We start from the raw sequence: 16,028 nt of genomic DNA, 5'->3' as shown, positions 1-16,028 counted from the left end.
CAACCACACATTGATATTTCTCTCCCTCTCTCCTTCCCTTCCCCTCTCTATAAAAATAAAAATAAATAAAATTTTAAAAAATGAATAAATGAATAAAACAAATCCGCCAATAAAGCGTGAACTTACAAAACCCTGGGTCCACCCTTAGACTCTAATAAATGCAGAGCCCAAGGTTCCCTCTCTCAGTCTCTCTGCCTCAGTCTCTGTCCCTCTGTCCCTTTCTGTTTGTCTCCTCTCTCACAGTCCTCAACTGTGTGGCCCTTGGGTATGCTGGTGCCACATAGCTCCCAGGACTCATGAGTAATAAATCTTGTCCCTCAAAGTTCCCTGATAGTTTCTTGCTGAACTGCATCCTGAAATCATAAGAAACACAAGAGCCCTGGCTGGTGTGGCTCAGTGGATTGAGTGCTGGCCTGAGAACCAAAGAGTCGCTGGTTTGATTCCCAGTCAGGTCACATGCCTGGGTTGCTGGCCAGGTCCCCCTTTGGGGGCCTACAAGAGGCAACTGATAGATGTATGTCTCAAACATTGATATTTCTCTCCCTTTCTTCCTCCCTCCCTTTCTCTAATAATGAATAAAATCTTTTAAAACTAACTAAATAAATAAAGGAGGAGGACAGAGCACTGAGCCCATACAGGGCCCTATAGGGGGCACTTGGAGAACAGCTGCTTGCTGGGTTCTCCCCTGAGCAGGAGGGCTGGTTAATCTCATGGAAGAGAAGGAAAGGAGGCCCAGAAGGTGGTGCGGCTGGCCCCAGCCCACGTACAGCACCCAAGGAGGCTGAGTGCCGTGGCCCAGGCTCACACATTGCTGTCTCTCCCTCTGTCTCCCCTCACTTCCCTCTCTCTAAAAGCAAATAAATAAAATCTTTTTAAAAAAGAAGAGGAAAAAAGAACCACAAGATCTGCCCCAGCCATAAATAGGGGCCCCAGCGGAGGACATGCTTGTGGAGGTCCCTACAAGTGATGTGTGCCCAGATGAGCACTGTGGCTTTGCTAACCAAGGCGCCAACATCAATAGGTTTGGGATCCATAAAATGGCAGCCTTTAGGAATAGAAGAATAGCCTTCAGAGCTGAGGGGATGGGAGTAGGGCACCACTGATGAGCTTTGTAGGGAGAAATGTGAGTTTAACTAGCACCTTATTTCCAATTAATTCCAGTGATATCTTACTTGTCAAAAGTCTGAACAGGTGCCCATCTATCCATCCCTTGTCCTGGCTCTGGATGTAGCTGCCACCTCTGCCCCCTCCACCCCATTTCACTAATGAGGAAACTGAGGCTCAAAGAAGGCACTGAGCTTGCTCAGGAATACAAGTAGTTTAAGGTAGAGCTTGGATTTTCGAACCTAGCTGTGTCTAACCCCCAAGTTCAAGTTCCTTTCTAGGCTGAAGGATATTACTGAAGATAATCAGTAAATGGAGAAATAACATTAAACATCCAAGAGCCCTAATAAAAGAACCGAGGTTCTCTTCCATTATTGTGTTTGTTTCCTTGATTCCTCAGGGAGGCTACGAGGCCATGAGGTCCAAAAGTATGGAGCTTCAGGATGATTCTCCAGTGGCCATATTCCTCCCCACCCCAAATTCTCATCTCCTTGGCAGAGCATACAAGACCCTCTGTGACCTGTTTCCATGATGCCTCTCTTTTCCTTAGAATGTCAGGCACATGCTACCTCACCACCATGATATCCCCTATTCCCTCTGTCTTTCCCTTTTCATCCTGGAAATCCTTCCTGTTCCAAGGGTGCCTCCCCAGGGGAGCCTTCCCAGATTGCTTCTTCCAGTATTTACTGGAAGTATTTACTCCTTCCCCCCAGTGAAGAACACACTATCTCTACTTCTACTGAAAATAGAGTCTGTTCTCCTTAGTGTGGCTATATGTAGTTGGCGAGTTCATCTCCCTCCTTAAGTTGAGTTCTTGAGGGCACAGTTGGACTCCTATGCCTTCTACAGCCCCTCCAGAGCCTGTTGTGGTGCTCTCATTTCTCTGCCTATGACTCCTTATACAACTTGCTATCGGTGCCCATCCACACCCTTTCAAGGTCCTTTTGTATTCCTGGAGGTTGCCCACTGCACACCTGCAACTCTGTGCCTGGGTTGGTATTTATCCTAACTCCCCCACCCCCATCCCACCATCACACTTGGTCCCTGTGTGAGTGCTCCTGGTAGCAACCGACACGGATGGAGCTGGTGGGTAGTACCTGAACTCCTGGCTCCTCGGCGGGGACAGCGCTAAAGCCCATTCTTCCACTGCCTCCCATGTCATCCCTAGCAGGACTGGATGCCAGCAATGGCCCCCACTGGCCAGCCCCCAGGAGGTAGCTGTAGATGTTTCCTGAAATGTGCTGAATTGTGAATCTCTGGGATTAGGAAGTCAAGCATCATTTATTAAAAGATGGTTTCTCCCAGCTTCTAGGACAGCCAAGCACTTTGGAGCTGAGTGAGTGTTGGCCTCATATTCAATAAAAGTTGCTTACCAAAGAGATGGAGCCCTTGCTGAACCCAATAACCATCCGTCCTGACTTCTGGATTAAGACCCCACAGGTAGGTGTTTCCTCTTTGACACTGGACAAGTGCCACTTCCCCTGCACTCTGCCTGTGGCCGAGCTCCACGGACTGACCACACAGCCCTCGGACACCGTCAGCAGCGCGGCCCCCAGCACTGCCGTGCACAGCCAGGGGTCGGAGGCATCTCCCAGGACTTGGAAAACCAGCTCTGCAGTTTCCAGATTCCACGCACTGACCTAACAGGATGGAAAGGAAGAGAAAACTTGGCAGACGGCCTAGGCTGCAAGTTTTCCAGAGTCAACTGCAAAACCTGCTCCTTTTTATAGTTCATGCATTTTACTTCCAACACTCTGCCAGCTCCAAATATAAGGGAGTCAGAGAGAGATGTCCTGAACTGGATCCTGGAAGAGCAAAAGGACATTTGCAGAAAACTGATGAAATCCAAATAAAGTCTGGAATTAGGTTGATAGAAATGATCACTATTAATGTCTTAGTTTTGACAAATGTACTCATGTAAGATGTTGGCATTGGAGAAGGTTAAATCAAGGGCACAAGGGAACTCTATAATATCTTTATAACTTTTGCATAAGTCTAAAATTGCTGCAAAATAAAAAGTTTTAAAAATAGAGAAAAGCCAGCCATACCATATGCATCAACATCATATGTCCATTACAAGTAATTATTGATTAAAGCAGTTCCCCTATTTAACCTCACAAAAAATTATATTTTTATCAGCAGTAACCATTTAAATAGTAAACATTTGCCCACTACTTTTACTTCTGGGGTTTGTGTTAAAGAAATAAGGAGAGATACACACAAAAATATATGAGTAAGGAAAGTTATCTCAGTTATTTGAAAGCTTAAAGAACTGGACACAACCTATATGTCCAACAGGAAGGGATTAGTTAAATAAACAATAGTGGAGCCATGCAGAGGCATCTTATAAAATCACTCAGCAAGCTCTTTTTGAAGACTGTTTAAGGTTATGAGCCAATGAAAATAGCTTTACAGACCTGGCTGGTGTGGCTCAACGGGCTGAGCGCCGGTTTGGGAACCAAAGGGTCCCTGATTTGATTTCCAGTCAGAGCACATGCCTGGGTTGTGGGCCAGGTCCCCAGTAGGGGGCGCATGAGAGGCAACCACACACTGATGTATCTCTCCCTCTCCCTCCCTTCTTCTCTCTCAAAAATACACACATAAATAAAATCTTTTAAAAAACATAGAAAAAAGACATAGCTTTATAAAACACATATGGTTTTATCCTGATTTTGTTTTATACACACAGGCATTTGCAAACACACACACATAAAATAATATCATGTAAATGTTAACAGCGGTTATCTTTGAGTTTATTGTTATTATTCATTGTTTCTTTACTGTCATTTCCAAACTTTGCAGATAACAAAGATGATTTCTATAATCAGTTTTGAAATCAACACTCCTCTAATATGTAAGCCTGCATCAACCAATAAAAATACAATGCAAGCCACATGTAACTAAATTTTCTTAAAGATTTTATTTACTTATTTTTAGAGAGGGGAGGGAGGGAGAAAGAGAGGGAGAGAGAGAAACATCAATGTGCGGTTGCTGGGGGTTATGGCCTGCAACCCAGGCATGTGCCCTGACTGGGAATCAAACCTGCGACACTTTGGTTCACAGCCTGTGCTCAATCCACTGAGCTACGCCAGCCAGGGGCCACAAGTAACTAAATTTTTATGAGCCACCTTTGTTACCTTGAAGCTAGATGCCAAATATACAATCTTCTTCGCTTCGTCCACGTGGAGGCTCCAGACCTGAGATTCAGTGGGATCTTTTGAGCCTCCCTCCCAAATGGTGAATTTCTCCTGGCCAGTGAGCAAGTTCCACAAGCGCAGCGTGCGGTCCTTGGAGGCAGAGATGGCTTGCGTCCCTTTGGCAAACACTTTTATGCACCTGATCTCTCCTGCAGCAGGCCAGGGTGGGGGAGAGGGTATTAGCTGGGCACACTTTGACCTTCCATCTACCAAAATGCCTGTTGGCTTGGAAATTCCCTCATTTACAAAACAAAGGTGGGGGGAGGTAATATGTGGCAAAGCATGTAACAACTGGTGGGGAGTAGATCAACTGCCCAGATGTTGAATCTGTAATAAACAGAGATTATTAAAATAAATAAAACTTCAGCATCATCCAGGGCGTGTAAGAAAAGCAAGGTAAAACTATAGGAGGAGATTCTACAATTTGGGAGAGATATTCTCTAAGCAAAACATGGAATTTCAAAGACATAAAGGGAAAAATTAAGCAACTGGATTATATAAAAATGTAAAATTTCAGGAGGGTAAAATGTAACTGAAAGGCATGTGGCAGATTGGGAGAAAATATTTGCAGTATATAACATATGCGTGGTGACCTCCTTAATAAACAAAAAGTTCTTACAAATAAGCAAGGAAAACACAAATAACCTATTCACAAATTGGACAAGGAATATAAACAGGAAACTTACAGAAATAGTAAAACAGACAATAAGCTTTAGAAAATGATGCTCAACCTCTCATAGTCAGTGCAAAAATGCAAGATGAAATTCCAATATCATCATTACCCATCATATTGACATATAGGTTGATCATTGAAGGGTTGGCAAAGATACAAGAAATCAGTTATGGTCCTACCTTGCTGATAGAAGTTTAAGTTGATATAAATTTGTAAGAGGGCATTTGGTACCATTTATTAAAAGTTACAATGGGCAATCTCTTGGTTTTGGTAACATATTGGAATCATTTAAGATGTTACCAGTCAGGTGAATGAAGGGTACCATTTTAGAGCTCTCTGTACCATTTTAGCTAGCATCTTCATGTGGGTCTGCAAGTACTCAATATTTCAAAGTAAATGGCTAAGAAAAAGAGAAATAAAAAAATCTGCATACAATTTGACTCAGAAATCTCGCTTCTAGAAATATATCTTGCAGAAATAATAGCATAACTCTGTGAAGTTCTAGAAGCACTTTAATTTCATATTACTTGTACATGAAGAATATTATGCAGGCATTAAAGATAATAAGATGGATCCTGGCCAGGTGGCTTAGTTGGCTGGAGCATCAACACATAAACCAAAAGCTTGAGGGTTCAAAGCCCAGTCAGGGCACATACAATATCTAGGTTGCCAGTTTGACCTCTGGTCAGGGCTTGTACAGGAGGCAACCAATCGATGTTTCTCTCTCATATCAATGTCTCTCTTTCTCTCTCTCTCCCAAATCAATAAATATATCCTCAGGTGAGGGTTAAAATAATAATACTAATAAGATGGATGTATATACACAGTGTCTTTACCCTGATAATCATTATTATTATAACAGCCAATACTTACTGCGTGTCTTCTATGTGCCAAGCATAGTTGTAAGAGTTTACATACATTAAATTCTTTTAATCCTCATAACAACTCTGTGAGATATGATTATTAGCCATTAGACAGATGTGGAAATGGAGGCTCAGCAGAATTTAGTAACTTATCCAAAGCCACATGGTTAATAAGTAATGGAGTCAGGATTTGAGTCCAGAGCCCAAGCTCTCAACCACTACAGAATATTGTTACAAGGTATTGTGATAAAAGCTAGTTGCAGCACAGTATATAAAATAACATGATCTGATTTTTGACAAAACTCCAAGTACCTGAGCCCATAGGGAGCTATGTCGGCAGCAGCCTACAGAGAATGTGCCGTTGGCATATAACGAACTGTGAACTCTGGCCACTTTAGGGGGGAAGGGGGTATGCAAAGGGGGAGAGAATAAAGGGAGAGAGTTTTATTCCTTTATAATTCAAATGCCACCAAGATAGTGTGTGATTTTTATTTGTTGTAATTTGGGTATTTTCAAGCAAGATTTTTATAAATAGTAGTATTTTACAATATATGCCCATAGAGAACAATATATTACTGCTAACATGAATTAGAGACATATATATGATATGCAGAGGTAAAATATATGTTAACTGAGAAAAAGGTAAAAGCTTATATGACTATATAACCATATGTATATAAAGCATATATATAACTGCATACATACATACTATATATACTTGTGTATATATAACTATATTTGAATACAGTTACATGCCACATAATGACATTTTGGTCAATGATTGTGTACACAAAGTGGTCCCATGAGATGAGATTGGAGCTGAAAAATCCCTATGGCATAGTGACATTGTAGCCACTGTAATGCGACACATTCCTCCCTAGTTGTGGCGATGCTGCTGCAAACGCATCCACTGCGCGCGGGTGTGACTATGATGCTCCCACAGAGACGAAATTCCTAGCAATCGTTCCTCAGGATGGATCCCTGTCCTTGAGCAGGATACGACTGTATAAAACCCAACGCCCCCTGGAGGAAGAGATTAGAACAGCAATATGCTGGGAAATGTTGAACAACTAGCTCTACAAGGAGGTGGAAGAAAGCCCTGATTGTGGTGCTGCTCGTTTTTCACGGTGCAAGTGCTCCAGCTGTGGCTGATTCCAAGCCACCGTTGACTGTGGCGGGGAGAGCAATGCCCAGGGGCTCACCGTTCCTACCACGCTGGTACAGCGGCCGAGAACATCGGCAATGCCGGAGTGTGGTGAAACAATTAGAAAGTGACAAGTTTTGAGTATATATTACCTTGTAGCAATAGAAGTGATTTAATTACATACGTAATATTCTGTTTAATAATGGCTTATCTGTCAACTGCCTTACAACATCCCTGAAAACGTCCCGACCAGCTGCCGCAAGCCAAGCCAACAGGAACCACCCGCAGTGTGCTGCCGTGTGGTCAGAAACTCACTTTTCATGTACGTGTCTAATTGAATTTTTCAATAAATTGGTTACTGAATTTTTCCGATTACAAATAACAAGAGTTTGGTGACTTTAAAAAAGAAATCAAGGTCACCATTGTAAATGGGCACAGGTCTTGAATATTTGTATTTGTCAACACAGAGCTGTCCTGGCGATAATGAAATGAACGGTACCTCACTTGAAAGACACCCTGACAGCACCCACTGCACTCCCACTCCTCGGGAAGAGAAGAGCAAACGGAAACGTCAGACGCCGGAGCTTTGGGGGTGGGGGGTGGGGGTGTGTGCTGCGCGCCGCCTGTCTAGAAACCCGTGATACGAAAACTTGTCCAAACTCAGAGGAGTGTTCGTGCCCTTCAATTCAAGGGTCCCGCTTACTGGAAATATTCGACAGAATGCTAAAAATATTGATAAGAGTAATAAGAGATTCATCCCACCATTACCCAGCATAGCAGATAACTAGAAATAGTCTAAACATAAACATTTTTAATAGTTTAATAAATTCTGGAGCGTGATCACAGCAGCATTACTCAAACAACACGAGCTGGAAACGGTGTGAATGCTCTTCAGCCCACTCACCCCCACAACGGATAGGACGCTGCGATGCAGCCGGACGAACCCCGCAGCAGCGCAGCAGCGGGGAGGCGCCTCAGACCCGTCGCGCTGAGTGAAAGAAGCTGGGTGCAAGCGCTCACAGAGCGCACGATTCCATTTATACGAAATGCCCAGAAAGCCAACCTAGGGATTCAGAAAGCAACTGCCGGTTGCCGGGCAGCCGGGGTGCTGGAGCAGGGGTGGGCCGCAAGAGGTCACCAGGGAGCTCCCTGTGCGACTGAATTGATCAAGTGAGTGAACCATAGTGGTGATGGGACCCTTCATTCAAGACAGGGTTCAAGATATTTATTCATTGTGGTTCTTTTAGCATTAATTTCCATTTTAAAAAAAACATTGTATTAAAATAGTATTTATCTCGATGAGTAAGGTTTCATCAACTATGGGGGCTCCCCTTTAAATTGTACACCTGAGGTGTGTGCCTTACTCCTCTCACCCTAATCTTGTCCCTGGTCTGCCTCTCTCTGACCTCTAGAACAGGGCCTGGTATACAGTAGGCACTCAATAATTGATAATTGATCAAATGAGTGAACCATAGTGGTGATGGGACTCTGAGAAAAGAAAACCTTACTGCGCTAGACAGTTGCATAGATGGCCACAAGTCTTTACCCTCCCTGGTACATATGTACCTTCTCAGTGTGGCTCTACACATCCCATCAATAAATGAAGTCTGTTTCCCTGCTCACTAATTTTGGTCTGTTCTTGTGACTTCTTCCCTTCGCCAGCCGAATGTGACAGGGTGCCAGTTCCAAGGACAGTGCTGGGCCTTAAGAGTCTTGTGCACTTCTGCTTGCCCTCTGGAGGCCCTGCCGCTGCCCCCGCCAGCCCGCTGGAGGCCGAGAGACTGTGTGCAGCACAGCTGACTTGCCTCAGCTGAGAACATCCCGGACCAGTCAGCCCCCAGATGCCTCACTAACGGATCACAGATGCATGAGCAAGTCCGGCTGAGACCAGAAGAGCTGCCCAGCTCAGTCCGGCCTGAGCTGCCAATCCACAGAAGGTGAGCTAAATGAACAGCTATTGTTTAAAGCTACTATGTTTTGAGGTGTTTTGTTATGCAGCAATAGCTAACTGATAACAGGATCAAAGCCAGGGTTTTGGTGCAGAGAAGTGAATTGGTAGTGAAAGGGTTCTGGAGACTGACTAGTTGATGTGAGACACTAGGAAAAAGGTGATGGGAACCCCCCCCCCAGAGTCTCACTTGTGTGTCCAGTTAGGATGTGGATCACCTGCTGTTCTTCCATGTCCCACACGGCCACGATGCCATCCTGGCTGCCAACCACCAGCAGTTTCTCTTCCAGGCTCCATGCCATAGCAGTGATGCCTACAGCCCACAGAAGACAACAGGGAGAACATCAGTCCCCATATATGAGTGCTCAGCCATGAGGTCCTCTCACGGACCCCCACTTCACAGACAGGGAAACTGAGGCAGGGTCAGATTCAGTCCCTGTCCAGAGCCACACACCTAGGAGGTAACAGAGCCAGGATCGCAAACCTAGAGCTGCCAGACACCAGACTAAGATCCCGGCTGTAATGTTTATGTTGCCCTTAGGAGAGAAACCACAGCTTGGTCTCAAGTGTCTCTCTAGTTCAGTGTTCTTTACCCAGCAGCAATTCTGCTACCCAGGCTGTCCAGGGTAGCACTGGACTGTTATGCGAGAGAGAAATGAACTATTTTATTTTATCGAAGCCACTGCTGTTTTGGCCTTTGTCACAGCATTCAAACCTGTATCTTAACAAATATACAGTATTACATTAAACCAGATTCAGTCTCAGACTCCTCAATACAGCATTCTAGTGGCTGACCCTAAATCAATTCTTCCATTAATTGTATGTAGTGTCTCTTAGAATTTCTGTTTTGGAAGTGCTATGCCTTGGGAGTGTATTTTCATTCAGGGCAATGCAGCATAGAAATGTCCTGAGTCGCAATAACTGACCTTTGAACCACAAGCTAATTGTATTGAGTGGCCTCCTAATTAATGCAAGAGGTTGTGGGTGAGCAGAAAAAGGGATTGACGATGGAGGTGGATTGGTTGGTAAGTGGCCAGGCAGTTGGTTAGATGAGTGGGTGTGTGAATGGATAGGTATTAGATGAGGAGGTGGACGAATCAATTGACAGATGGGTGGGTGAGCTGATAACTGGCTGAGTGGATGGATGGGTGGAGGGGTAAGTGAGTGGATGGAGCATGGCCAGGTGAAGGAAATGGAAACGTAAGTAGCATGGATACAGGAATGGGTGGAAAGGTGATAAAGCATGAATGGTGATGAATGGATGGATGGAAGGAAGGAAGGAATGTAGAAAGGGAGTGTGGGTGGATGGATGGGTGGATAGGACAGATAGATGGACATATGGATAGAAGGGGGGAAGTGAGGTAGATGGATGGATAGATGAATAGATGGATGGAAGGAAGTAAGAAAGAAAGGGGGAGGGAGGAAGGAAAAAAGGAGGAAAGGAAGGAAGGGAGGAAGCATAGATGGATGGATGAAGAAAGGAAGGGGGGATGAACAGAAGGACAGATGGAAGGAGAGAAGGATGGATAAATGGATGACAGATGAACAGAGAGATTGAAACCCTCTTGTCTCTTTAACACTCTGGTGTGCCAGGGAATCTGTGAGTTCCATCAGCATCTCCGGGGCTAGTCAGGCACCAGTCCTTAGCTTCCAGACTTACTAGCACCAGCCTGTAAATTGCAGAAACCCTCTGTAAGACGGGCACTAAATGCCTACAGACCAGACCCCTGAGGCGGCTGGCATCCCCTCACTCTGGGCTCATTAGCAGTCTTCACAGTAGTCATCTACAGTCCCTGGTGGGACAGAGAGAGCGAGCCAGCAGGAGACAGCAGGGGCAGCCCTGATGGCACCCGTGGGACCTCCCTACCAGCAGAGAGGAGCCCCAGAGAGCAGGCTGAAACTCCTGCCCTCCACTGCCCCTGGGGAAAGGGGGGGCCTAGCAGGACTTTTGCTACACTGGGAGACCCACCTTTGTGACAGCCAGTGAGGGTCACCCGGAGGGGACCTCCTGGGGGCTGGAGGAATCCTCCAAGAGGCACCAGCACAGGGTGTGGGCATGCCCGGAACCAGCTCTGGGCCTGTTGGCAGAGCTGTCCCACCAGTGCTGGATGCGAGGTGGCGAAGAAATGGAGTCTGGCCAGGATTTCTGTACACAGGATGCTCCTCTCTGCAACGAAGGAACTCCGGTTAAGGGAAGGGCTCTGCTTTCCTGAGTCGAACACCCACCTCACCCATCATCCTCTCCTGCCTGTTACCCGCATTCATTTGTCCCTGATTCGAGTGCACCAGGTAGTTCCCAGCCTTCGGGCCTCTGCCTGGAATGCTTCCCCCCTCCTCCCCCTCCCGTTTCTTATACCAATCATTTCATCCTCATCTTAGCTCCAAGGTCACTTCTGAGTAAAGCATTCTCCAGTCCAGCCCTGTGGTCCCTACAGTCCTGAAGCTCAGATCTTATTGCAGCTGCCATCTGACATTTCTTCATGTGTTTATTTGATGGCCCAGCTGCCCCCACTGCCTGGACCTGGAGGAATAAGGTCTATCTTGTTTATTGCTGTGTTCTTACTGCCTAGCTAGAACCTTACAGACACCCAGCAAGTATCTGCTAGAAAAACACCTATCATTACCCCATTACTTCACAGTGAGAGCACATTAGTTTCCTGTGGCTACTGTAACAAATGACCACAAACTGGGTAGCTTAAAACAACAGAACTTTGTTCTCTCCCGGTTTGAGGGAGGAGATGTCCAGAACCAAGGCGACGGCAGGGCCACGCTCCCTCTGAAGGCTCTAGGAGAGGATCCTGCTTGTCTCTTCCAGCTTCTGGGGGCTCCAGGAGCCCTTGGCTTGTGGCTACATCACCCCAATCTCTGCCTCTATCTTCACATGACCTTCCTGTCTGTGTGTCTCCATGTTTTCTCCTTTTCTGTTTCAATTCTCTCTCTGCTTCCTTCTTATAAGGATGCTTGTGCTTTCACTGAGGGTCTACCCATATAACCAGGCATGAACTCTCCATCTCAAGATCCTTCACTTAATCACATCTCTTGCCAGGTAAGGCAGTTGTCACGGGTTTTAGAGATTAGGAAGTGAATATACATTTGCTGGTGGTTGGCAGTTATTCACAGAGGTATCATCGTTATCACCTCAAATTTATAAAGGGGAAAATTGGGGCACAGAGAGGTTAAGCAATCTACACAAGGTCACACAGCCAGATCTGACCTAAAGAGCTTGATTCCAGTGCTGAGTAAAGATCAGAGACACTGCAGGTGGGCAGTTTACTTTGCTCCTGTTGTTGGCACACTGTAACTGTGGGGCTCAGGACAGTGGTGGCAATGTCCTGTGCCTTGGTTTGCTGGTGGGGCAGGGCCAGGACTAGGGGCAAGTGCCTCCCTTGTCATGGGTGCAAAATTTAAGGAGGCACCTATAAATTCAGCCATCAAGATAAATACTGTTTTAATGCAACATTTAAAAAATCAAAAGTAATGTACCTCAAACCCATGATGAACAAAATAACAATCTTTTAAATAAAAACAGGGTTAGAAAGGGCACCACACTACCCTGGCTGGTGTGGCTCGGTTAGGTGTTATTCCACAAAGTGAAAGGTCATCAGTTCCATCCCCCAAGTCACTGATCCTCCATCAGGGCACATGCGTGCCTGGTTGCGGTCCCCAGTTAGTGGGGTGTGAGGGGCAGCCTATCGATGTTTCTCCCTTTCTCTTTTTCCTTCCCTGTCCCCTTTCTCTAAATAAATAAGGAAAGAAAAAAGGAAGGAGGGAAGGAGGGAAAGAGGGAAGGAGGGAAGGAAGGAAGGAAGGAAAGAAGGAAGGAAGGAAGGAAGGAGAAAAATGGCACCATGCAAGTGATCCTGGAGGTGGAGACAACAGAAGTCAGAAATATCCACCCGTTTTCTAGGAGCTGGAATGTGCAGAGAGCACATGGTTGCCCAGCTGCATCCTCTGGTCGCAATGTTTGTTTCCAGTCCTCTTTGAGAGAGGGGAGTGGAGAACTGGTGTTGAATGGGGACAGTTAAATGTGTGGCAAGATGAAAAGTTCTGAGACAGACAGTGGTCATGGTTACAGAATGACGTGAACAACTTAACGCCACTGAACTGTGTGCTTAACAAAGATTACAGTGGTAAATTCGATGTTACATGTATTTTACCACAATTTTGAAATACAAAAACAAACAGCTCTGGCTGGTGTGGCTCAGTGGATTGAGCACCAGACTGCAAACCAAAGGGTCGCTGGTTCAATTCCCAGTCAAGGCACATGCCTGGGTTGCGGGGCAGGTCCCCAGTAGAGGGTGTGCGAGAGGCAACCACACATTGATGTTTCACTCCCTCTCTTTCCTCCTCCCTTCTCTTCTCTAAAATTAAACAAATAAAATCTTTACAATAAAACATAGAAAATAAAAAACAAACAAAATACCATCCTGGACAGAGCATCAACTGAACATTGAGAGGTTCTTCAGCTTCTAGGGCAGCCCGGCGACTTGCCCTGAGAGCTACGAATGGCTTTTCCAGACCAGCGTTTGCAATCCATGGAATGGCAGGAAACACTGACCTTGACCCACAACTAAGCAAAACATTATTCCCCAGAACAAGAATTCCCTTGTCTTTATCATTGTAGACCTAAGTTACCAAAAAAAGTCATGCTCAATATTATAGTTGTATTTTGAATTTCATCAATAAAAAATCTGTGGGAATGTGTTTTCTCTCTTGTTATATTAAGTATTGGCATCATTTCCTTGATTTTGCTTGAAATATCACCTATCTGGTCCTTTCTAGAAATAGGGGTTGGGCCGGGGGCGAGGGATAGGCACTGCTTTGGTGGCTGTCAATCCAAAGCTCTTCCAGGTTCAAGTTAAAGTTCTAGAGTCTGGGCTGGTAAAAGCCCCGTAGGTGTAGACAGGAAAGGTATGCAGGTTAAAAACAATCCAGCTGGTGGCTCAGTAGGGAGAGTGAGCTTCTAGTGGCCACTAGAGTGGATCCCCCCACCAGGCCAGCCCCCCTCACCCATGCCTCGGAACTCCACGGCTGGGCGGCACAGCTGGAGAGCTTCTCGGACCAGGCCCAGCTCGGGACAGTCCACATGAGGGGCGTACAGGCCAAAGTCATCCAACAGGCTCTCAATGCCCCCGGAGATACCCCGGCAGGAAATCCAGTCCATGCTGCCTGTGGGGAGAAGGGGGGCTGTGGGGAGCACGTTCTTCCCTCCAGTTCATCCTGGGAGGTGGGCTCCCACCTCTCCCATTCTCCCAGGGGGTCTCACTCCTGGCACTGCTGGCACGGGGCCAGGTGACCCTCTGTGGCGGGCAGTCCTGTGCAGTGCACGGCATCGAGCAGTATCCCTGGTCTCCACCCGCCAGATGCCAGCAGCTTCCCCCCAAAGTCATGACAATCAAGAACACAAACACTGCCCGTGGCAGCAGTATCACCCCTGGTTGAGAATCACAGAGATGAATGAGAGAGAGAGACAGACAGACAGACAGACAATAGGCAAATAGGTGGATAGACAGAAGGATGGGTGGATAGATAGATGGTGGATGGGTAGACATAAACATGATAGACATAGATGATAGCGAGAAAGAGAGACGATGGCTAAACAGACAAACCTAGACGGTAGCTAGAGACAGAGATGATAGGTAATAAATAGACAAAGAGAAAATGGATGGATAGACAATAGATGGACAAATAGATATAAAGATGATAGAAAGATATAGATTAGAAATAGGATAGAAAGACAGATATGATAGGTAGAGATGATTGGCAGATAAACAGATAAGCAGAGATAGAGACAATTGATGACATATTGACAGACAGGATCTCTCTCATTCTAAGGCTGACTTTCTCACCCTCTGCTATCAACCAGCACTTGATGCCAGTAGCACCCCCTCCCCGAGTCTTGATGACCAAAATATCTCCAGGCATTGCCAGGTGTCCCCTGGGAAGGAGGTGCAGAGCTGCACCAGGTGAGACCCAGCGCCCTAAGAGGAGCCAAGGATATTGACTTTTGCCCTTCACTCTTCCCAGGCTCTGGAAACAGGGAGCATGGGGCAGGGTACAGACCTGCTCCATCTCCTTCAAGGCGGGGTAGGGGGCCTTACCCAGCACCTCCTGCTTCAGCTCCTCGATGCGGCCTGAGTTGAGCAGGTGATGGGGCAACTCCTTCAGCTTCCGAAGGTTTGCAACAGTGTCTGAGAACCACAGGGGCTGGGGCGCCACCTGCAGAGGAGGAGGGCATGGCAGCCAGGCCACTACCACAGGAGGTCATTCATTCACTCCACAAACAGGAGCCAGGCTGGGCACCACGTGATGCTGGAGGGAATGGGGACACAATTCCAGACAGAGACGCCCTATTCCCACTGCAAGTTGGGCTGCGGCAGAGGGAGGGACGTGGGGCTCAGGAAATCCAAGGGGCATTGGAAGCGGAGCCTCAGAGGATAAGTAGGAGTTTGTCTGGTGAAATATGTCAGAAAACAATGGGTTCTTGGGCGAGGGAATGGTATGTGCAAAGGTCCAGAGGTGGGAGGGTGCAGGACAAGAGTTTTAGGGAGGGCTGAATTATAAGGCAGAGTAGGCAATCATGGTGGGGATGAGACCAGGGAGTTTGCAGGCAGCGGATCATGAATATCAGGCTGGGGTGGGGGTGGGCAGAACACAAAGGCACTCGGGAACCATGTGAGGTGTTACAGGAGAGGCATGATCAGATTGCATTGTCAAAAGCATTCCCTGGGAGGATGGACTGAAGCAGGAGGTCCCGAGTCTGGGAGGCCAGAAAGAAGTACACACCACGGCCCAGAGTGCAGGGAGGAGACTGAGCCCCCAGGGGTTCTGGGCACAGGGAGGAGACCTGTGAGTCATCAGGGCAGCGCCAAGAAATATCAGGCCTGGCCCTGCCTCTGGCCTCCCCTGTCCATCCATGGAGACAAAGTGAAAGAAAAATCTAATGATAACAAAAGACTTACAAGTATATTTGCTGGTAGTAATCAGTGCGCTACAGTTATGGAGATGTTCATTAACATCAGGGGAAACTGACAGAAGTGTCCCTGGGAACTCTCTCTACTGGACTTGCAACTCTTCTGTAAATTTAAAATGATTTCAA

General features: G+C 46.5%; 1 protein-coding gene across 2 annotated transcripts in view; it reads right to left on the bottom strand.

Annotated features, from left to right (window-relative positions):
• NWD1 (NACHT and WD repeat domain containing 1) overlaps nucleotides 1-16,028 on the bottom strand; it is a 60,434-nt gene that overhangs the window by 18,233 nt on the left and 26,173 nt on the right. For both annotated transcript variants that reach the window (XM_045853257.1, XM_045853256.1), the window contains exons 8-13: nucleotides 15,031-15,148; nucleotides 13,940-14,098; nucleotides 10,899-11,096; nucleotides 9,120-9,242; nucleotides 4,242-4,450; nucleotides 2,478-2,744 (exon numbers count right to left, since the gene is read on the bottom strand). In XM_045853257.1, the coding sequence (XP_045709213.1) occupies nucleotides 2,478-2,744; nucleotides 4,242-4,450; nucleotides 9,120-9,242; nucleotides 10,899-11,096; nucleotides 13,940-14,098; nucleotides 15,031-15,148 (1,074 nt within the window). The remainder of the gene's footprint in view (nucleotides 1-2,477; nucleotides 2,745-4,241; nucleotides 4,451-9,119; nucleotides 9,243-10,898; nucleotides 11,097-13,939; nucleotides 14,099-15,030; nucleotides 15,149-16,028) is intronic.

The sequence above is a fragment of the Phyllostomus hastatus genome, unplaced genomic scaffold, assembly GCF_019186645.2.
Source record: "Phyllostomus hastatus isolate PE091 unplaced genomic scaffold, TTU_PhHast_1.1 phas_contig_98, whole genome shotgun sequence".
Taxonomy (NCBI): Eukaryota; Metazoa; Chordata; class Mammalia; order Chiroptera; family Phyllostomidae; genus Phyllostomus; species Phyllostomus hastatus.
The sequence above is the reverse complement of the archived record's forward strand: the minus strand, read 5'-3'. Positions and strand labels throughout refer to the sequence as shown.